At 51.3% G+C, this 22,407-nt stretch overlaps 2 protein-coding genes across 2 annotated transcripts; one reads left to right on the top strand and one right to left on the bottom strand.

The window, feature by feature from the left end:
* Nucleotides 1-1,243: 1,243 nt before the first annotated feature.
* Nucleotides 1,244-10,383, bottom strand: CSDC2 (cold shock domain containing C2). The gene is made up of 4 exons (XM_008931515.3): nucleotides 10,141-10,383; nucleotides 3,754-4,019; nucleotides 3,369-3,491; nucleotides 1,244-3,109 (listed from the first exon to the last, which is right to left on the bottom strand). The coding sequence occupies exons 1-4, from the start codon at nucleotides 10,336-10,338 to the stop codon at nucleotides 2,947-2,949; spliced, it is 750 nt and encodes a 249-aa protein (XP_008929763.2). The 5' UTR covers nucleotides 10,339-10,383; the 3' UTR covers nucleotides 1,244-2,946.
* A 5,236-nt stretch (nucleotides 10,384-15,619) lies between these two features.
* Nucleotides 15,620-21,675, top strand: POLR3H (RNA polymerase III subunit H). Its single transcript, XM_008931516.3, has 6 exons — nucleotides 15,620-15,803; nucleotides 16,976-17,072; nucleotides 18,320-18,406; nucleotides 19,382-19,445; nucleotides 20,074-20,281; nucleotides 20,783-21,675. Exons 1-6 carry the CDS (start codon nucleotides 15,693-15,695, stop codon nucleotides 20,834-20,836), a joined length of 621 nt encoding a protein of 206 aa, XP_008929764.1. The 5' UTR covers nucleotides 15,620-15,692; the 3' UTR covers nucleotides 20,837-21,675.
* Nucleotides 21,676-22,407: the final 732 nt, after the last annotated feature.

Raw genomic sequence — 22,407 nt, 5'->3', positions numbered from 1 at the left:
GAGGAGTTGTGTTTTGTGGTTCCTCCTTCTGTGTTTCACTGTGGATCAGTTATGTGTGAGTCTTGGGGAGTTTATTTTTCCTGTAAGTCTATTCAAAGCCAGCTGGACCTCTAGTGAGTTTAGTTGTTAGTGAAGAGCAGGGCCTAGCCCTGACAGTGTGGGGCACTGTGGTGGCCATGGGGACTGAAATGAAGGGAAAGGCAAGCTCTGTCCAAGGCTGCTCCTGGTGGGAGTATGTCCCTTGCTCAGGGTAGGGGGAGTTGCAGGTTGAGCAGAGCAGAGACAGACATGACCTTTGAGGCACCAGGCATCGCTTTCTCAGCTCAGGAGCTCACTTGTGCATGTGTGGGATCAAGTTCAGGAATCTTCCCCATTCCGCTCTCTTATACCAAGCTTGGGCTAGTTGAGGGCATCTCCCACCTGGAGACCCAAGAGGCCAAGAGGGATGAGGAGGATGGTGGCATCAGAATTAGCTGGGGCAGCCCCAGGGTCTCAGAGCCACAGAATGGTTGAGATCGAAGGGACCTCTGGAGATTCCTGGTCCCACGCCCCTGCTCAAGCAGGGCCACTGAGAACCCTGGCTGCCTGTGCTGTGCTTTTGCAGGCAGGGATGATACAGGGATGGGAGCCCCATGCCTAGGGGACGGTTCACGCCTGTCCTTGGGACCCCTTTGATGCTCCTGTCATGGTGAGTGCCCACAGGAAGCGGGGGTTTCTCCCTGTGCATGACAGTGATCAGGTGTGGCAGGCCCCACGCCCGGGACTGTCTTGCTATGTGGCTCCATATCCATGCAAGATGGGCAGCTCCTGTCTGGCTGATACCAACTGTTAAATATATTTAAATACATAGATACATATATTAAAAAAATTAAAATCAATCCTATTAAAGCCACAACACACAGCAGTTGGAGGCAGCATGTGTTTTGTGCTGGGCTGTGGGGGTGAAAGGCAGCCAGACGGCCGGCAGCCACACTTCAAAATGCCCACAGGAGCGAGGGACCAGCCTCGGTCCTGGTCACCCCTCATGGTGAGCAGCAGCCTCCCGTCCCAGGCTCACAGTGTGCTCCCCGTGAGCAAAGGCTGGAGCACTCCCAGCCACCCAGGACATACTGTGCGGAGGTGGATGAATCTGTTCTGACGTCTGGAATAATCCCTGGGTGCTCCAGGTCCTCTGCCTGAGAGAATCACCAGCATCCCTGCTGTGACACACACGCAGAGGACAAAAAGCCAGGAGGGGCAGGGCTCATGGGAAACTCACTTTTAATGGTTTATTGCCAATGTTACAAAGGTTGACACATGGTCAGACAGGCGGGAACCACACTGGAGTTGTAAAACCAACAACAACGAGTCTAGGGTTTTAGTTTATTTCAAAAAAAAAAAAAAAAGAGAAAGAAAAAATCAGTTTGCCTTGGCCAAGCTGACTGCATGTCCTGGGTATGCCTGGAGCCTGAGCCAGGGTTGCCACAGCCCCTGGAAGAGCCAGGCTTTGAGTTGGCAGTGAGATGGGTCAGAGGGTCCCAGGGCAGTTCCCACACTAGCCTGGTCTAGGGCAGCATGTGGTGGTCCTCCTAAATCCACAAGGCCCAGCTGTCCTGCACAGCACCAGCCCTGCCCCACTCCTCTCCCCGCTTATCCCTCTCAACAACAGCAGTGGCAAGAAAGGTGGCAAACACCCCTCTCTGTCCATGCTGAGGACCAGCAGTGCTGGCACCTCCCGCTGAGCACTTGCCCCAGGAGTTGGCTATCACCTCCTGCCCTGCTCAGGGGGGCTGCTGGCACCCCACTGTTCCCAACCCTGCTTTGAAATAAATCCTTTAAGATGCTGATAATTCCCAGAGCATCAGCACAGGTGCTGTTCCCCTGGAATCAGCTCAGGACCAGCCCAGTGCACATTATCCTTGTCCCTCCCTGGAGCTGTGCGAGCCCACCTGGCCAGGGTATGGCGAAGAAGACCAAAAACTAAGTTTGTGCTTTGTATACGAGACCCTGCCTACACTGAGGGGCTGGGGAGGAGGTGGCTGTGTTCACCCCACAGCTGAGGCTACTCAGACCCCTCAGCCCCTCACCACCCCAGCAAGCTACAGACATGCACACACACACACACACACATGCGCGCGCGCACGCATGGGAAGAGGGGTCCCCAGGGGGCTGGGGAGGCAAGGGGAGGAGGAGAAAGTGGCCATCTCCCCAAAACCATGTCAGCACCGAGCCAAGAAAAGCGCACTACTGGCCCAGCAGTGGTGGGGAGCACAGAGGTGCCAAGTGCCCCCTGCCTCATGCCCAGGTGCAGTCCCCCAGGCACAGCAACAAGTGCCCCCAGAGCCCTGCCAGCAGCTGTTAGTCTTGTAAAACTAAATCTTTGCTTCCTATAAGTCACTCACCTCCTCGTGGTACCGGTGACCTGAGATCTTATGATGGAGGGATGTGGCTCAGGTGGGTGCTGTGAGCTGCCAGCGATGGGGATGGGTCTCAGACACCCAGATCCTGCACAGTGATCTGTCATCCCACACTGCCCTGTTTTGCCTCTGCCCCAGGGCATGTCCCAGTGTAGACCAAGTGGGATGCCCATCTTGCCAGAGTGGGATTCAGGAGGATGAGCCTCCCCGTGCCCCCTCCTGCTCTCAGCACCTGCTTCAGCCCAGGGCAGCTGGAGGACTCTGTTCCCCATGGCCTCAGGGGGCAAGGAATAGGGGACATGGGGCTCGGTGCTGCCCCCAGAGCTGGGGGTGGCCAGGGAGGGCTCTGCTTCCCCTGTCCCCCTCGACAGACACTTACAAACACACACAGAGAAAGGAAACCGTAACCTTATAAAAGACACTGAACGCAAATGCCTGCAAGTTTGGGGGCAGCCCCGGCCCCATCACCGCCTCGGCTCCCCCCACGCCCCCTGTGAGCGGCCGGGCAGGCTTGCTCCATGGGGCTGAGTGGCTGGCGGCCCTCGGGCGCCTAGGAGCCGATGATCTGGCCAGACCATGTCTCGTGCTTCGTGTGCGGCGCCAGGTTAGTGAGGACCACCTCCACCGCCTGGAACTTCTGGTTCTTGGGAGGGATAGGGCAGACCTTGTACGTCACCTCATCCCCCTCCACCGGGACGTACTCCCCCTCAATGCTGTGGGAGAGGAAAGGAGAGATGGTGGGGCTGTGGCCAAGAGACAGACCCCTGCCCCAGACCACCCAGAACCAAGGAAGGCACCCGACCCACCAGCTGTGCCTTGGGAAAGAAAACCCACAGGTGATGAGGGATAGAGGACAGGAAGAGCCCCATTCCCACCCAATGGAGACATCCATGCCCCAGCCCACAAGTCTCCAGCCCCATGCTGGCATGGCTCCCCCGGGGTGTTCTGGCACCACACAACCCCGGGACTTACTCAGACACATGCACGAAAATGTCCTCTGTGCCGTTCTCAGGGGTGATAAATCCGTGTCCCTGGGAGCGAGAGAACTGCTTGCAGACGCCTTTGAAGACGGGACCGGCAGAGGCACGCGCCGTCCTGCGGGAGGAAAGGGAAGGAGATTTTTCACTGGTGGCACTCACCCGGGGGGCAGCACAGGGAGAGGTTTGCTATGAACACATGATGCCCCCTGGGAGAGCGCACGGCACCCACCCGCAGCACCCTTGGCAGGTGTGTGCAGCAATGCTGGGCGCTGCGTTGGCAAAGTGCACCGGTGTAAAGGGCTCTGCAGGTACTGCAGGTGACCACAGCCCCTGCTTAGCTCAACTGGACGGTCCCAAACCCGAAGCCAGGTACTTACGCCGAGTAGGTCCTGGTCCTCTTGGTGGGGAGGGGGCTGGGCAGGTCCCGCAGCAGGAGGTTGCCTCGCTCCCAGATGCGGCTGCCCTCCCGCTGGAAGGGGAAGGTGGGCCACACTGGTGACTTGGGGGAGTGCAGCGGTGGCACCGCTGGCGGGGCGCTGGGGTCCGAAGACATGGTGGGACCAGCGGGCTCCTCCGTTTTGGGGGCAGGTGGGCGGGTGGCAGGAGAAAGGACACCCGGGCGTGCGGGTCTACTGCTGGTGACCTGGGGAGCAAAAGGAGGCGGAGGTTACAGGCCCTTCTCTGGGGCTTTTGGCAGGGACAATTTGCTGTCAGGAATTGCCCCTCTGCTCCCAGCCATCTGTGGGAGCAGGCAGCATGCTGCCAGACTTCTGTATTGGACACCAACCCCCAACACTAGGAATTGCCCCTGGAAGTCTGAGATGTTCCAGCAAATCAATCCCAAGGGAAGAGCCTGGTTTGTGGCTCATTTACCAGGATAATCCCATATATTTGAGATGAAGTCACTAAAAAGCACAGCCTGGGAAAAGAAGCAGTGGAACATGAGCTGCCACCAGCAGGGACCATTTTGGGAAGGATGCCCATGCAGTGCCAGCATGCCTGGGTCTCCAGTCTCAGACTCTGAGAACTTGTCCCAGCCTGAGATTTCTAATAAAAGAGTGAAGGAGAAAAGCTGAGACAATAGGTAGGTCAAGGCCAGGGGTCTGGGGTCTCCCTAGCAGAGGAGGTTGCCTCAGCCCTATAGGATTTAGGACCAAACTCCAGCCCCAGCCAGCGGCACATTTGTACAGGAAGGGACACCAGTAGGCTGTGGTGGGGCTGCCAGCAGCCCTCACACCCCTTCAGCACCTCAGTGAGCCACAACACAAGCATAGCCTCCTGTTGCTGCCATCATTAGGCTCCAGTTTTTGGCTGGCATCATGCAGTTTGCAAGGAGTTAAAGCCCTAAGGGGAAGAAACCCCACAAAGGTGTCCTGTCAGAGCAATTGTGGGCACTGTTGTCCTTGCTGAAGCACTCCAGCATGAAATTGGAGGGGTTGTGTACTTCTAAGCCTCCCAGTGAGATGCATGATCAGCACTGCAGCCACTTGCTCAGAAAGCCTTTGCTCTGATGATTTCCAATCAGTCACTGCATCTGACACTGGTGCCTCTGTCCTGGGGTGCCCCACACCAGTGGCTGCTTGGGGGCACCTCTCTTTGGGTGTGCTAGGTGAGGGGGCTCACCCATCTCCATCACTCCTCAGCCTTGGGGGTTTTCCCATCACTCAGAGCTGTGGAGCCTGACATCCTATAGACTTACCATCCCCTTCTCCACCACCCACTTCAGCCCTTTCCCACCCCACTGGGGCGTGCAGCATCTTTTGGGATGACACCTGCACACACCAGGAAACCCAGAGAATATTTAATTTGTTTTCTGACTCACTGTGGCCCCTTGAGACACGAAGGCCCTGGGGGGATGTGCAAAAGGGGGTCACCTCCACTCTGAAATTAGCAGGCACCAAGGACATGGAAAAAGATTTCTAGAGCAGCTGAAGTTTCAAGGAGGGACTAGGCAATTTCTGCTCCCCTCACCCACCTCTGCTTGCTTCCCCTGCCAGGGGGTCTGCCTGCCACTGGATCCCCACTGCTACCAGTCCAGCTTGGATGCTGCCATGGGATGCTGCCCATCTGGGACTCAGCTGCCCCCTCTCAGCCTTGCAGAGCTTCACCTTCAGATCCAGGTGGCACAGCCCACACTGGAGTCCTACCCCAAGACAGAAGCCACCATGTTCCTCTGCCCTCCAAGATGACTTCCAGTCACAGCCACAAACCCCTCCAAAATGTCTCTCCCCTCGCTGGCTCCCCACCTACCCCCACACCAAACCCTTCCTGTGCTTCAGTGGCTCCCCTCTGCCACGAAGCAACTGGAGCATGCATGTTTGTCTTCTGCTCCACATCCCACTCCACAGAGGAGCTCCTTGGCTCCTGGCCCAACAGGCTCAGCATCTCCTGCCCCCATGCCCAGGTTCAGCATCTCTCTCCCCTACACCCAGGCTCAGCAACCCCTTCTCCCGTTCCCAGGCTCACCTCTCCTTCCCTGACATCTGTGGAGCTTGGAGAGGCTCAGGGAACACCCAAATGCGACACCCCAAAGCCAGGCCAGACATCAAGCAGCTTCATGGCTCCCGTCTGTGCCCCCATCTGTGTCCCCATCCAACCTCCCTGCCTGTGCTAGCGAGCAGTCTGGCCACTTAAGGCCAGCAAAATGCAGGATCCATCGCCTTCCCAGTAGGTGTCAGGGCTGTAGGAGTAGGATTATTTGGGGGAAGCAGGGCTGTAGGAGTGGGATGGTTTGGGGGGAGTGGCCCTCAGTTCTCTGCCACATCATGAAGCCGCCACTATGAAAATGGCCTCACCATGACGTACCTCCTCTGTGTGCGCTTTCACTGACAAGGCCTTTCCATTCCCCCACCAGATTAGGGACAATGGAGGGTATTTAACCTGAATAACGATGCTTGGAGCAAACTATTAGTATGCTGAGGGAGCTGGTTGGCATCCATAAGGGGCTGGAAAAATGGAAGTTTCCCAGAGGCTAAAGAAAAGTAAGAGGCAAAGGGGAAGGGGTGTGCAGGAGTGGGAGCCTTGCAGGAAAAAAATGCTGTGGGCTGGTGAAGTGGCAACCAAGAGTGGGTTTGCTCCAGGTTCACCTGTGGGAGCAGCCCAGGCTCAGGTGCCCTGGAAGGCTCCCTGGTTTGGAGGACGAGGAGTGGTCAAGAACAGTAGCATGCTGGGCATCACTGAGGAGGCAGACAATCTGATCCCGAGGGCCAAGGACAGAAGCAGAAGGTGCCCTCCTGGGCTGCTGTTTGCCCCCAGGAGCTGAGCTTGCTCCATGTGGGAGAACGAGCTGGACACAATCACTCACAGGCACTCTGGGGGGGGCTCTGGCTGGCCCATGGGGATGTGGGAGGGAACCCTGATGTGGGATGGCTTCTTACTGGGATAAGCACAGGGATAGGGCACAGCAAGGCTGTGGGATCCCCATCCTTAGGGGTATGCATCCCCCGGACACGTCCCTGAGCTGCCTGCTCTAACTTCTGCTTGGAGCAGGGGCTGGAGCAGGGTCCCCTGTCCTGCAGCCATGCCAAAGTTGTCTCCTGCAACCAGCATGCACACTCTGCCCCTCTTCAGCAGATGCTGAACAAGCATCCCAATTCTGTGGGTCAGCCTTGGTGCCCAGTGGCTGAATGCCTGGTTTTGCTGGTGCTGGTGAAGCTGAGGACTTGGCACCACGTGAGACTCCAGAGCAGTATCCTACCTCCTACCTCACTGAAATCCCCACAGCAAACAAAGGGACTGAGGAAATTAAACTCAGGGCAAAAGTGGGCTGAGAGAAGACAGGGGACACAAGCATATCCTTGCCAGTATCTCCTCCCCTCCCAGCCCAGCCAGAGGTCAGGGAAAACCTTCCTGTTCTCTCCTTTCCTTTCTGTGCTCCATCCCACCATCATCCCCCCAACCCTTTCTCCACATCGAAGCCCCAGCAGGTGACAAGGAGGAAGCACCTGGGCACAGGAGGCATTTTCACCCTCTCCTCCATCTCCCGTGGTCATGAGAACCCCTGTTGGGGATGAGAGCATCTCTCTCCACCCCAGGATTCTCCTAGCCTGGCTAACACCACCCACGACACTGTGTCCACTCCACACATATATACAGTGCAGGGATGAAATCCGGGTCACTTTGAAGAAGAGGAGAGTCTGCAGCAGCCCAGCTCTGCCGTGGGGCATGGGAAGCCTTTCCAGCATAACCCCTCTCCACCATCACTGCTGGACCTCCACCTTGCTCCTCCCTGTCTCCCCTTGGTGGCTTTGCTCCGAGGGTCTCCCAGGGTGACCATCCTTCAAGTCAAAGAGGTGTGTGAGCAGCACCAAGCCCAGGGCTCCCTGGAAGGACACTCTTCATAAGAAACACCTATCACCCTGTCTGCCTTCCCCCCTCCCCAAAGAAACCATCTCAGAGCCAAACTCCAGAGCCCTCTGGTGACAGGGTCTCCTTTGGCAGCAGCAGCCAGCTTTGCTTTTATATTTTTCGGAGGGCAGGCTCCTGAGCTGGCAGAGCTGACAGTCGGGAGCGCTCGCAGGCTAAGGCAGGAAACCCAGGCCAATTAAGGCAGACAGGCAGTAGACACATCAGCTTTTATCTCAAGATCCAAGTACCCCATTCATCAACAGTGACTGAAAGGTCTGCGGTTTATCAAATAAAATCACTGTCTCTCTCCCCTTCTTTAAAGCCAAACACATTGACTTGGGTGCTGGCTGTGACCTTGTTTAACTAAACAGCCTTTCAAGGTCTCCTAGAAGGGGGGAAAGAGCCTTTTGAAGAGGCACCAGCCTCCGTCTGCTACTCCCCGTTCATTAGCAGCAGCGAAGAAAAACCCCTCACACGTCCCTCACCCAGGCGGGGGAATACGTATTTAATTAGCTTAATCGCCCTCGGTGAGTCGGCCCTCCCGTGCGGCTTCTTTGTGCTCCTTCCCATTCGCTGGAATCCCCGGGATGCCCAGGATGGATGGGAGGATGGGTGGCTGCTCTGCTGGCGGCCGTCACGCTCCGGCTGTGGACGTGACCCTTCAGCTGGCCTGTCGTCGCCTTTATGGGCTGTTCCCTTTCACGCCGCTGCTTCTCTTTGTAAATCCCCAGCTCAGATGCTGTCTGCCACAACACTCCCGAGTGCCACTGCTCCCCCCACCCCAGCCAAGGAGCTGAATATTTTCCCTCAGCTGCCTTTTCCAGCAATCTTCTGCCCGGGCTCTTCCATGCCACTCGCCATCATGTTTTCTCCACCCCTTGCAACTACCAGTGGCCTCAGTTTAGGAGTCAGGTTTACCACCCCTCTCAATCCACCCCAATAGAAAAAAAGGTCTCTGTATGTCAAAAAGACACCCCATCTCCACAGCCAGCTGCCAGTAGCCATCTTCTCACCCCACAAAGCAGGGAAAGCAATGCTCTGGCCCGCTGCCATCCTCGGGGAGGCTGATGCCCCCCCAGACCCAGCTTGTCTAGACACAGGCTGAAACAGAGAAGAGCTACACCCCTCCAGACGCACGAGTGTGTCCCCAGGGCTCGATGCAAAAACAAAAATCCCATTTTTCAGCTGCTTGGCATATTCACCTGCCGAGGGACCCAACAAAAACATGGTGGCCAGCAGAGATCCCAGGGGGGCTGCCATGAAGGTCAGGAACAAGCTGGGGAACAAGGATGGCTCCAGGCAGTGGCTACCATGAAGAGGGCCATCACAGCACTTGCTGGACTGTGGTTCTCCATCCTCCCTTCCTTGGAGGAAGGCTCACAGCCTCGGTGTCTGGCAGGTTTTTATAAATGCTGTCTCTGTCCGATGCTAATGAAAGCCTCTCAGCTCCCCCCGTTCCCGTTTTTTGGTTACCAGATCATGCTGTTAAGAGTTAAATACCAAGCAAAGCAATTTTCTCATCTACCCTGAGTGTTACAAACCCCTTTGCTGAGACAAATTACTATAGGAAAAATAAAACTAGGCGGTTTTTGGGGAATGCACACTGACAGCGTCCCCTCCCCAGCTAAGCCAATCACGCTCCCAACTTCAGAGATCTTTGCTGAGATAGTCTCGCCTACGATACAGCCTGCTTAGCGCTAAAATATGAATGTCACCTTTATGGATTGATTATAAAAAGCTCCCCTAGTCAGTGCTGGGCTGCCCAGTTCTCAGGGAGGCCATGGGGGAGAGCAAGCAGGCTGAGAGATGCAGAGGAGAAGCAAGGAGAGAAACCATCATGGAGGCTTGATTTACCTTTTAAGCATATATGCAAAATCATCACAAATACCGAGTTTGTGGGATCTGTTTGTTTTCTTGTGTAGGTTTTTATTTTTTAATTAGCAGAGTGTTCAAAGACGTGGTACAAACATCTTCCTCTGTGTCCTTCCTTCCTCCTTTGTGGATCTAACTTGCCATCAGCAGGAATAGCGCAGCCAGTCCCAAAGAAACACCAATTCAAGCCACATCATTATTAGTCTGCTTTAATAAGACGGATTTTTCACAAATTGCCTTCCCCTCACCCGGCAATCAGAGAGCTGGGTCCCAGCTGAGCTCAGACCTCCGTGGCAAAGCCCTGGATTATTTGCCCCCCAGCCAAAGCAGACGTGCAACATTGCCGCCGCCACCCCCGGGGGAGTTATTGTTCCTGAGGCTGGTAGGGAATAACCAAACCGCAGGGAAGTCACGCTTCACCCTCGCACCTCTCCATCGTCAAAAGGAAAAAGCAGGTTTGAAAGAAAAAGGTGGTGCGTGAAGTTTAACCTCCAGCTACAATAGCCCGGGCACGCTAGATGGCCATTGTGCCTCCCCTCACTCACCTCCTTAGCAGCGACGGGCTCCTTGGAGCTGCGCTCTGCAGAGCATCGGTGCTCGGCGGGGCCGGACACTGCCCCGCTACCTTGCGAGGAGCAGCGGTGTCGCCCGCAGCCCGGCTCCGGGGGGCTTCCTCCGGCTGCCTGCTGATGGATCTGCGGTATCTGATGTGTGTATGATGTGCGCTTCGAACACACACGCATCCGCACGCCTTCCCCTGACGTCAGGGCCGGGCCAGGGGGAGCGGGCAGGTGGGAGGGATCAGCATGGTCATTTCTGAGCTAGGCTTAAAGGAGAAGGTCTGTATGGGGGGCCGGAGGTGACGAAGGTCGGCCCCGGGGGGCCGCGTCGCTCCGGTTGTGCAAGGTGACGCATGTCGGTGGCACGGCCAGACGCAATGGGGCAGCCCCACAGGCTGCAGGGACAGATGATGGGGTGTGGGAAGGCACCCGAGGCAGGGATGGGGACAGGAGGCCAAGTCTGGATGGGGAGGGGTCCCTCGCAATGGGTCAAACCTCTCCCCTGTCACCTCAAGTCTCACTGGTGCAGCTGCAACTGCTCTCCCCGCCTGCCCCAGCCTCTCTGCCCCCTGCAGCCCCCAAGCCCCCATGCCACAGACACCCCCGGTGCAGCAGGAGAGCACGGGGGCACATGCTGCAAATCCATCCTACTGCCTCGCTCCCCTGCTTTGGGCTCATAGCCAGCTGTCGCAAGCCCAGGTGCTTCTTAGGGGTCTCACTTCTATCAGTGCTCTGTGCCAATCCCCAGCCCCAAAAGATCCTTGTTTTCTGTTTTCCCCTGTGCTGATGTGACCGTGCTCAGGAGAGCCATCTCTGTGGGCAGAGGCAATGTCATAAATTGGCCCAAGACTTTCCCTCATAGGGGCACAGGGTGATGCAACGAGGACAGGAATCAATCGTTTGCTGATTCCACTGGGAAATAGGGCGAGGAGTAATGGGGTTTAAATTGCAAGAAGCAAGATTGATGTTAGACATTATGAAACACTTTCTAACAGAACAGACAGTTAATTACTCAAGTAGATTGCCTGGGGAAGCACCAGAGTCTCCATCACTGGAGGTTTGTAAGAATAGGCTGGGTAGGCATACTTCGTGGGGAATTTAGGTGATAGCAGCCTCATTTTGGAGTAGAAGGGTGGATCACACCAGCACCTTATCACGCAGGTCCCTGTGATCCTGGGAAAAAATATACAACAACCTCAAACAACTATGGTGCAGTGTCAGTGCTGCTGGGAGCTGTTACAGCCATCTTGTGACATGGGGTGGTTGTGTGTTGCTTTTGTTTTCTTTAACTCATTCCTTGATACATTTTAAGTAGCTGAACACCATGGTGCCAAGTGGACCTGTTCCAACCCTGGGGGCTGCAGGGTGGTGTACAAGTTGTGTGGGAAGCCACAAGGCATAACACACAGTCAGGAGTCAGGCTGTATCCATCCATCCACCATCCATCCATCTATCCATCCAGGTACTGGGTGTTGATCTATGGCTGCCCCAGGGGCTTTGGCAGAGGGTTTGGATCACAAAGCACTTGTCTTTCTCCGGTCAATGAACTATAGTGCAGAAAAAGGCTCCATAGACAGAAAACACCAGGCCATGGCAAGGCCAATAAGAAGCACTGAAACCCCAAGTGCAGGTGGGTTCTGGCATTGCCCATCATGCTCTGCTTGTGGCTTTTCAAGTAGTTTTCTATGACAAAACAGGAGCCCTATTCCTACCATACAGACACCACAAAGCTCATCTCCCCAGTCTACCCTTCAAAACCTTGCAAAAGAAGGGGAGGAGACCCCAGCCAGCTCTCAGACTCTACTCTGAGTTTCTCCTGAGATGGCCTCTCCTCTCTTGTGGGACAGCTCTACACATCCAGACCAGGAGGGCCCTGAGTTGGAAACAGCTGGAGGCCAGTGCTGGGGATGTGTGGTATGGGCATGCCCTCTTCTTCCCCAGGCATTCATTTAACATTTGTACATTGAATATCAGAAATACCTGTACTTTCCCATTTGCTTTGTGGTATGCCAGGTTTACCTGTGTGCCCAATTGCATGTATTAAACAGTGTGAACTGAACAGAGGAGATGAGCGTCAGAGCCTGGCTCTCCCATTTAAAGGCTCTTGGTGGAAAAGGCACAGGGAACTCAAAGTATGTTTGGCTGGAAGGTGGCTCTGGGCATGCGCTGCAGCAGAGGAGGCAGAGAGTCTAAACAGGCAAAAATGATAAAAGGAGAAGAAGGGAAGCTTTGATCAAACAGAGAGTGGGAGTGGGGGTGCCAGAGATGCCTGCAGAGACGGAAGAAAAGGCAGGAGTGTGGAGGACTTTGTACGTGAGAAGATACATAATTCCTTTGGAGTCAATCAAAGGAGGGCCAGAACTGTCTAGATGCAAATTACCACTCACCTCCCCTAGCATCCCTCAGCCAATTTTGCTCAAGAGCCATGGGGATGCAGGGACGGAGAAGATCTTAAACAAAGTAATTTGGGGGTTCCTTTCATTTTCCTCACAGGTTCCAATCCTTCAGGTAGCTTCAAATAGTATTTTCCAGTTTTCCTGTACAATCAAGAGAATGAGAAATGTCTGGAATTTTCTCTGAGGGACAGAAAAACTCTTGTGCAACCCCTGGATTCCAGCAGCTGAAGCTTCAAAAACACCAACCAACCAAAAAAAAAAAACAAACCACGAACAAAAAAAAACCCAACCAGCAATGGAGAACCATGCTCCCAAATATTGGAAAAGCCCCAATACTGCTGAGAGAGACTCTGGAGACTTTATGGTTATGTGTGAAAAGGTGTGTACAGGCACTGCAGATTTGTGGATATTCACCATGTCAGTACTCCTGGAACAAAAAGAGACACTCAGCAAAACGAGGCTGGTTCACACCATCTCAAACAGCAAGACATTTTAGCAACAGCATTAAAGATAGTGTGACTCTGAGCACTACCAATAGCTGAGACAACACCCATGTGGGGCATAGTTTGGCTTTTGTATATGTTTTTACATTGGAGACAGTACTTGTGAAATACAGAATTCCTTCAGGGAATTCCCCAGGTGGGACCAGAGCAACATCTGTGACGTGTACAACGGCCCAGGCACATGCCACTTGGGATTGAGGGGAGTTACCTGCAGAGGGTGAGACTGGAAATCATTTCCCACAACCTGGGATGTTACTGGTGGAGGCTGAGAAACTGGCAGGCAGGCTCAGTGCTGGTGGGGACTGTAGCCCAGTACTTGAGGCACTGAAGCTCATCCAACACTACCATAGCTAACTTTCCACACATTTCAATTCAGTTTCCCCAGAGGAATAGCAAAGTACCTGCAAGTTTCACCAAAATACATCGTTGCATAGAGAAGAGGAATCCTGTCCTCCTTACTGAGGAGTGGCCTGCAGCATTCAGCCCTTGCTGGCAATCACAGAGCTGATACAGGAGAGAGAGATTCTGCAGGTCTTGCTTGGTGCCTGCACTTTACAAGACAGCAGACATAACCTGTAAGACCCAAACCAATATGAAATGAGACCTTGCAGGCCTGCTGCTCACACAGCTGGTTTTGGGGGACTGCAGATCAGTCTGAAGGGAGATGTATCTGCTTTGTATTTGGCACCCAAAAGCCCCTGATGGGGCATAGCTATTGGAAGCATGAAAAATGTTAACTCAAGGACGGGCTAGAATGGAAGCATAATATAACTCTGTCCAAATCCACTTCTCTTAATCTCTCATGTTCTCCCAGGTATTCCAGTCTACTCTTCCTCTGAACCCATGCCCCTATTTAACCTTACAGTTCTTATATACAAAAGCATCCAGAGTGATCACTGTGCCAAAATCAACAGTGTCTAAGTTCTGCCTCCTTGTGTGATACCAAGGCTATTTCTTCCCCTGCCATCAGAAGAAGGACAGGGTCGGGAACTATTCTCTCTTCTGAAAAAGTAGCTACAGACACCTGCGAAACCTGCAGTCCAGCTAAAGGTCAAACCTGGCACTGCCAAACCTGCATGAGGCCAGGACAGAACAGCAAGGGATGAGGCACGTGTGCCAGCAGAACTGTGCTGTGCCCAGATTAGCGCAGCAGTGACTGTAGTGTAGGAGAAAGGAGCCTTTGTAAGGTTCCCTGAAGTAGGACAAGAAGAGCAAGAAACACTGGGGATTTGGGTTGAGGTGTTCTGTTAGAGTGGTGTCTGCTGTGCTGGCAGCAGAGCATATTGCTGAGGCAGTAGATGCTGCTCCAAGAAAAATGCTGCTTTTCTCAGGTGACAGGGTAAATCTTGTTCCTGGGCCCCTCATTTAATACAAACACATCAAATATGTGCAGACCAGCCATGTTTATTTAAACAAAAAAACCCCCACAACCCAAAGATCCTGGTGAAACGGGAGTAATTGTGAAGAGATCAAAAACTCCTTGGCCAAGACAGGTATCTTTTTAATGAGGCCTAACCATGATATTTTCAACCTCATTCCCCCCTGCCCCCCTCACCGTTGCAAGACAGCTCAACATTTAATGATTTCTTATCTAAAAGCTACGTTACTGTCCCACCACGCACTGCTGGGGGGTGTGGGAGATGACACACTTAGCCTTTGCATCAAAGACATTATGCTGAGAGTGCAGTTTTGACTGTCAGCCAGGGATGTTTGGTTTTCCTGGCAGATCTTTTTTTAAACACACTTCAAACAACCTCCTTTCATTTTCCCCAATAAATCTCAGATGTTAGCACACCCCCTTGTTTTCTGCCATCCCTCACGCTGCTTCCCTCACTGCAGAATGCACCAAGGCCTGAAAAAACTACCATGGGGGTTGGTTTCTTTTTGGCAATTAATACTCTGAAGTTATTGCAGCACTGTGTGATGACAGTTTGCCCCTGACAATAACCTTGACCTAAGCACTGGACAGTCGGTGCTGTGAAGAACTTCCAGCTGCCAAGGGCACTATAAACCCACCCGGGTTTGTTGGAGAGGTGGGTAAACAGCTGAAGAATCGGCTTTCAGAGAGGCGCAGACTTTGATCTCTGCGACCCTGTCGGGGACTGAAGCTTATGCAAATGATAAATTAAATCACAATAACCCCGGTTGTGGATTGCTTCAACCGCGGCACGGGAGCCTCTGCCCGGGGCTTGGCGGGGTGGACAGAGAACAACCGTGCACAGGGCGCCCGGTTGCTGAGCACATTTCCACGTTTATAATGACCAAAATCATGTCCCTCACGGGGGTGACCGGACACGGCCACGGACACCGCTGCGGTTATACCGGGCCAGGGCCCGGCCCCGCCCCCGCCCCGCCCGAGAGGAGGAACAAATGGCCGCCGTTCCTCAGCGCCGCGGGGCGCCCGCGCGCACGACCTGCTGGCTCGGCGCGGAAGTGGCGCGCGGCCGGGCGCCCTCCGTGCGGCAGGCGGTGAGGGGGGTCCAGTCCCCTCCCCCCCTTCCCGCTGGGAAGCTCGGATTACCGCCCCGCCGGGCTCCGTGCTCGACACGGCGGGGTGGCTTCCGGCCCGCCTCGGTTTGTCCTGCAGCGCTCCGGTTCCCGAGGCTGTTGGTGTCTCCTCGCCCCCTCCTCCGCCACCATGTTTGTCCTGGTGGAGATGACTGACACTGTCAGAATTCCTCCCTGGCAGTTTGAAAGGAAACTGAACGAATCTATTGCTGAAGAGCTAAACAAGAAATTGGCCAATAAGGTAAAGCGTGGGTCACGTATTGGTTGATGGAGGCATTGTAACATCCCCGAGCATTTCTTCCTTTCACTTGTGCCCAATGGGACGGTGGCTGAGGTGTCAGAGTAGTTCAGGTGGGAAGGCCATGCCCAGCGACTGTAAACAAAGAGACAGCCACGTGCCATCTCAAAGGGGACATTTTTCTAATGGCTGATGCTGTGATGGGAAGGTACTGAGTTGCCAGATGGGGCAGAGAAACATGGAAAAGAAGTGAGAGCAACTGCTGGGTTGTGTATAGCGGAGCAATCTGAAATGCAGCCTGAAAACCAGGTGCAAACTAATCCAGCCAGTGAGGAATCAGAAAAAAAAACAAACAAACAAGCGGACTATATAAATAGTAGCCGATTTGGTCTGTGGTTAGTAATTGAAATACAGTGTGGTAGTAAGAAGCTGGTCTTCAGAATATAACAAGTGTTCTGTGGTAGACCAGGAGGTCAGTTTGCCTGTGCAGCCTTGGGACTGATTAGCACATGGCTTTCAACACAAAGCAGGGACAAAACTCAAAATGTACTTGTGAATGTGAAAGTAGCTCAAAAGAGCAATCTGAAGGGATGGGGTGTTGTGAAAGCAAAAACCTTCCCTCATCCATTGATGGCTGGGTAGGTGCCTCAAATTTTGTAGGAGTGAAGCTGTCTCAGAAGTAGCAGAGAAACCAAGAATTTGCCTTGTGTCTCCTCATAGCTAATATAATTTAAGACAAAGTCAAACCTAGAGACTTTTGACAGTGTAACTCCAACAAAAAGTATGTTAAGCCTTTGGACAAGCTGTGGGGCTGGTGAATGATGTCTGTAGGGAGCTGTTTACTGTCTTGGCAGATCAAGTTCTTCTCACCACTGACAAGTTCCCCAAGGGTCTCTGTAGCAGTGCTCTTTCCAGTGCCAGTGAAAACACGTGCTCCCATAATACTTGAACTGGAGTTCCAGTGAAAACACGTGCTCCCATAATACTTGAACTGGAGTTCCCCTGCAATGCTGGGGCTGTTGAAGGCAGTGCACCAAAACACCCTCCTTCCCATCTCGCCACCCTTCTGTTGCTACCTTTTGAAAAGGTGTGCATAATGTATAAATTTGATAGTTTGCTTGATTTAACCTGGTGGGTTGATTTACTGCTTTCAAATTGTTTTTTTCTTTGAGCAGGTCGTGTACAATGTGGGGCTCTGCATCTGTCTGTATGATATCACAAAGCTGGAAGATTCATACATATTTCCTGGGGATGGTGCATCACATACCAAAGGTCTGTGCTTGTTCTCAGTTATATAGTGTTGCAGAAGGTTAAGTAATGATCTGGAAATGTAGGCTGAGTTCAGTTGTTAGGGAGAGTAACAACCTTGAGTTCACAGCCTTAACTCCATTCCTGTTAGGAGGGCAAGACGAACATGATGAAAGTATTTTCTTTTCTTTGCAGTTTTTGGGTACAAATATGGCTTTGAAAAGCCACTCCTTGCTTGCCTTCTGCAGTTCATCTCTGTTCTACAATCAGAGCCATAGGTGTGGGGTTAGGAAGGAGGTAATTTAATTGAAAATTATTGAAAATCTTCACGTAGAAATAAGTTGCAATAATTGTTTTCCGTTCCTCTAGTATTTTTTCTTTTTGAAGCTTATTTTCCCTAGCTAGAATGTTGAAACCTGTTTCTACATATAATATTTGCACAGCATTTGATGCTCGTGTCCTAGCTGGAAGTTCTGTGACATTTTTGTTGAAACTTAGACAGTTCTGGTTCAGCATACATTTCTAGTGTTTTTTTTTTTTTAAAAATTAGTAATTTCTTTACTTCGACTCTTGGTAAATCTGACTAAAATCTGGAAGTAAATGCATAAAAGCAAATTTCTTTTTTTTTTTAAGTTAAAATTAGGGTTTTTTTTAAACTGGTAAGAGATGCATTTTTCTATTTTCAGTTTACAGTGTGGAAGCATAGGTTGAGTACATGAAATGTTTCCTGTTGGAAGGAAACTGGACTGACTGTATGTGGCTCCCCTTGTCTCAATTTCAGCAAATAAAAACTTCTCTAATACAGGCTTTCCTGATTGCTTTAATCTCCATTCAGCTTCCTAACTTTGAATCACTCCTTGAACTGAAAGAAGATAAAAGGCAGAAGTATTGCAAGAAGGTATAATTTCAACTGATACTTTTGGCCTTGAAGCACTGTGCAGGAATGCTCCTGTCATGACTTAAGCAGAGGCCCTGCTCCATGCTTTTGAGCTTACACTTTCATTCTGTGAACTTTGACTCTTGCAAGACTGAAGAGCTCAGAACAGGACACTGCTGCTCAGCTGCTGTCAGAACTCAAACAAACCAGTTAGGAATCAGAACTCTTATTCCCATTTTTCTATCTAATTTCTGTAAAGAAATTGTGAAAGAAACTGGCTAAGTGTCTTAGGGGCCATATAGGATGTGGGATTTTGTTTTAATGGCTGCCATCCTGTGGAAGGAGTGCAGTTCACTCACATGGAAATAATAGTAATGATGTGTTTTCTTTTAAGTGCATTTCCGCTATGTGGTCTTCCATCCCTTCCTGGATGAGATCCTGATTGGACAGATTAAAAGCTGCAGCCAGGACGGCGTCCACGGTAAGCCACAACTTCTGACATTAGGGACACGTGAGCTGCAGGGCTTTTGGGTCTACTGAAACACTGATTTCAGGTGGAATGATGCTGTCTGTAGGCTGGGTAAAGGCTATCGCTGGCCCCTCGCACTGCTCTGAGCTGAGTGTGGTTGGTAGTTTGAGCCTGGCAGCTTTCCCTGCCCTTGATGCTTTTGTCTGCACTCCCCTTTCCTTTTGTCAGTCACGTGCGTGCCCAAGAAGAACAGGCAAGCCCATCTGGAGCATAGACTGGATTAATTTTTGCGCTTCAGTTAACAGAACTTGTGTTTTTCAAAGTGGAAGTATCGGCTTGTGTTGTATTTCTGTGCAAATTTACGATCATTTCCTATACCTGAAAACATGGAAGGGAAATGTCTTTGTGAGCACAAAGTGCTGCCAGAGTCATGGAATACATAATTGATGAGTTGCTTTCCTTTCTTGAAGAAGTCTTCCATGCAAACAAGCTCCTCTGCTCAGTTGTTAAATTAGGGCAATGAGATTACCTTGGCTGCATTTGTTGCTGAATTTGAGCATGATCCATTCTCTGCTAAAATTCAACATCATGAAATCTTAAGGGGAGATGGAGACTGTTCTGAGTTTATATTGGTCTTTATTTAATGTGTTACATCTGTGATTTCTGAGCTCTTTTCTGTCACAGACCTCTATAGCATCTGACTCATTTCTTGGAACGCTTTCATTTCCATTCCTGCTCCAAACAACCTTTTCCTTTCCCAGCAGGCACAAAGACTGTGCCCTCTGTTGCTGTATGTACTTTCAGCCGGGTGGTTTCTTTGCTGCCAATGGAAATTGAGTGTTGTGGCTCAAAGAATAATTCCTGCATAATCTCAATGTCCTTCCTGAGAGAGGAAGGGAATGAGTCTAGAAATGCATTTTAGGAATCACTGTGGAACATCATTTGCAAAGAATTGTTTCAGTCTTAATCGAATTCTTTTCTCCGCAGTTTCTATTGGATTCTTTGATGATATTGTCATCCCACCAGAATCCCTGCAGCAGCCAGCTAAGTTGTATCCTTTGATCACCTTTGATAACTTTACTACTTCATTTCAAAAGATTGTGCAGTGCTGGCCCAACAGGCATTCACCACTGCAACAATGAAGGTGCTCAGTGGCAGAAGCTAAGCCCTTGTGTCGGGCAAGTCCCGCAGACTGTTATCACAGCTAGACAGGCCCTCACGCTCATTAGGTTTTGCAGGATCATTATGCCTGCTGATAGAAATGAATGGCAGTGTCCCCTGAACAGCCAAGTTGTAATCCCTGCCTCCAGTCTTGGCTGCTGCTGAAGATAGAATGCAGGTTTTACCACACCATGTGATGTCTACATACATGTGTGTCTGATGTACTTCAGTGTGACAGGCAAGGTCATCTTGGGTTTGAGGGGGTTTGCTTGTTTTTTGGGGGTCTTTTCTGTTGTTTTTTTTTGGGGGTGGGTACCCCAGCAGTGTACACCTTGAAGCAGAAAAATCAGAAGGAAGTCGGGTCCTGGACTGTGCAGACGATGACCCAGGACAGTACATGGTGGTTTGATAAATAACTGTGAAAAGGCTTTGAATCAAGTCTGTTCTCAGCACTGTGAGAAGGTGATCTGTCAAGCAGAATACTGATTGTTTCCATCCTTAATCCTTGGCATGGCCAGTGATGAAGCAGAGCAGGTGTGGGTGTGGGAATACGAGACAGAAGAAGGGGCCCATGACCTTTACATGGACATTGGGGAGGAGATCCGCTTCCGAGTCGTGGATGAAACATTTGTCGATACATCACCGACAGGTCCAAGCTCTGCAGAGGCTTCCACTTCAACTGCCACAGAAGAAGTCCAGAAGAAAGAAGCACCGTACACTCTTGTGGTAACTATGTGCATTGATTCATAGAGCCTTGTGAGCGTTGTGGTTTGTTCAGTGTCTAAAATAGCATCCCTTTCCCAAGGAACTGATTGCTTTGAGATGACTGTGAAGCTGTCTCACAAAATGAAAGGAGTGGAAAAAGGAAGAAACGAGATTGTTCTTGCGGTTGCTCTGAGTGTTTTCATTGGAACACTTTGTGGTTGTTGGTGGATTTTCCCCTGGGAGGCTGATTTAAAGCAGACTGCAGATGCAGGATCTGTAAGTAGGAGTGAGCGTATGAGGAATACAGAGCTGGGAGCAACACATCAAGGTTTATGCAGCAGCTGAACAGTGTTTCCTTGCAGTGTGCTGGCATAAGACCCACTTGAGTACAATGCATGAGAAAGGTAGCTCTGAAGCAGTGACAGCTCTGTTCCATAACTCAGGGGAGAGATGTTACATTTTTAGGCGTTTATTCTGTATGCAGTTTACAGTTACACCCTCTTGTCTTCTCTCTGTGAACAGGGATCAATCAGCGAGCCCGGCCTGGGCCTCCTGTCGTGGTGGACAAACAGTTAGCTGCCATCAGAGCCTGCTCCACAGAAGGTCTTTCCGGTGGATGTTTGGGGTATAATGGGATCCTGCTGGTGCTCATTGCTCCTCTGAAGCTTAATGAGAAATTAGATCTGCCATTCTCTGTTTCCCCTTCAGCTTCCAACCTGCCAGAGAGAGACAGTTGCTTTCAAGACATGTCTTCACTGATCTGCAGAAGGGAATTTATAGGCACAAAAAGCCTTGAGCACAGCAGCAACAAACTCAGCTGGAGCTTTGGTCTCCTGCCCTGGAGGAAAAACTGGGGAGGTCTTTACTTGCCTGAATTAAGGAGGGAGTTGACTTCCATGAGTGAAAGCAGAAGAGAAAGCTTGTCAAAAAGTACAGCTTCCTTGGGCTGAGAGCTTGATCTCAGAGGGTAGAAACCTGCCCTTCTTTTGACAGGAAATTAAGAAGAAGCAGCAAAAGACTTAACTAGTTAGTAGCAGTGTGGTACTCCAGAGACCTGGAAAATGCTGCTGCTGGGAGAGCAGGAGAGATGGGGGCAATGTTCTGCTAAGAATGGGAACTTCACCCATGGATGGATGAAGTCAGCCAAAAAGAATGGCAATGACAGTTGTTTACCCAGAAGTAACTCCGGCTTGGTGAAGATGACCACTGTGGAAAGCTACGGGCTGCTTAATGTGCTGAATGGAATTACTTTACTGAGTGGGCTGTACTTATGTAGAATGAGCTAAACTTTGCAGTTTGACTGAAATATGTAATTATGAACTAAATGGACCAAGGCTGCTTTGAGCAAGCTGCTCCAAACTCTCGTTTGTGAGGGTGTCTTAATACCATAAGTGGAATAAATAGTAAAAACCACACAGCCTGCCTTCCTGTACAATTTGTGGGGAAACTATTAGCTTCCTGCCTAGGAGGAAGAAAACAGTTGCCTCCTGCAGTTTAGCTACTTGGATTTCAAGGCAGATAGTGTTGAGACCAATGTTTTGCTCTGTGCTAGCAGCCAATGACAAACAATTGCCATCACCCTCCCTGACAGCAGTACAAGGAGAGGGGGAACAAAACTGAGTAAAATCTATGCAGGGCCCATTGCCAAGAGAGTGATGTTGCACGTAATTACAAAGCCAGCCACGTTTGGCAGGAAGGGGCTGTAATTCACTGGGAGAGTGGGTATGCTTAACCTCCAACTGCAAAAACAAAGCCTGAGTCACCAGCACCCTCCCTGCAGCATCGTTAGAACCCCTTAATTCTAAACTGTTATTCCTGGTGCATTGCCCTAATTAAAAGGGAGCTTAGAATTCTTTAGGTTCACATAGTAACTGAGGTCCATCTGCACAGACAGTAAGTTTATTGAATACCACCTACAGAGCAGCAGTGCTGACATGCAACCATCTAGCTGTAGTGGAAACAAACTGCAGAAAACCCCCAGCTGTTTGTGTAGGTGGAAATTTGGGTGAAACAAGTGAGGAGCTTCCACACAGGCTGTTCTGGGGTAGTGCCAGAGCCGGGGAAGAAAACAGCTCCAGTACCTCCAAGAAGCTGTTTAGCTCAGCTCCCATTTCACAGGGTCAGAGGTCCCAGGAGTGCAGTGAGAT

Source organism: Manacus vitellinus, unplaced genomic scaffold, assembly GCF_001715985.3.
Source record: "Manacus vitellinus isolate BGI_N305 unplaced genomic scaffold, ASM171598v3 scaffold_5_pilon, whole genome shotgun sequence".
NCBI lineage: Eukaryota > Metazoa > Chordata > Aves > Passeriformes > Pipridae > Manacus > Manacus vitellinus.
Note: the sequence above shows the minus strand (reverse complement) of the source record. Positions and strands in the feature narration are given on the sequence as shown.

What these genes read in the sequence shown, in the direction of transcription:
- CSDC2 (XM_008931515.3), bottom strand. Translation starts at nt 10,338, where the DNA reads ATGCGTGTGTGTTCGAAGCGCACATCATACACACATCAGATACCGCAG. An exon ending in AGGACCAGGACCTACTCGGC is followed by an intron (nt 3,492 to 3,753) that starts GTAAGTACCTGG and finishes TTCCTCCCGCAG; the next exon opens with GACGGCGCGTGCCTCTGCCG. An exon ending in ATTTTCGTGCATGTGTCTGA is followed by an intron (nt 3,110 to 3,368) that starts GTAAGTCCCGGG and finishes CCTCTCCCACAG; the next exon opens with CATTGAGGGGGAGTACGTCC.
- POLR3H (XM_008931516.3), top strand. Translation starts at nt 15,693, where the DNA reads ATGTTTGTCCTGGTGGAGATGACTGACACTGTCAGAATTCCTCCCTGG. An exon ending in ACAAGAAATTGGCCAATAAG is followed by an intron (nt 15,804 to 16,975) that starts GTAAAGCGTGGG and finishes TTCTTTGAGCAG; the next exon opens with GTCGTGTACAATGTGGGGCT. An exon ending in AAGCACCGTACACTCTTGTG is followed by an intron (nt 20,282 to 20,782) that starts GTAACTATGTGC and finishes CTCTGTGAACAG; the next exon opens with GGATCAATCAGCGAGCCCGG.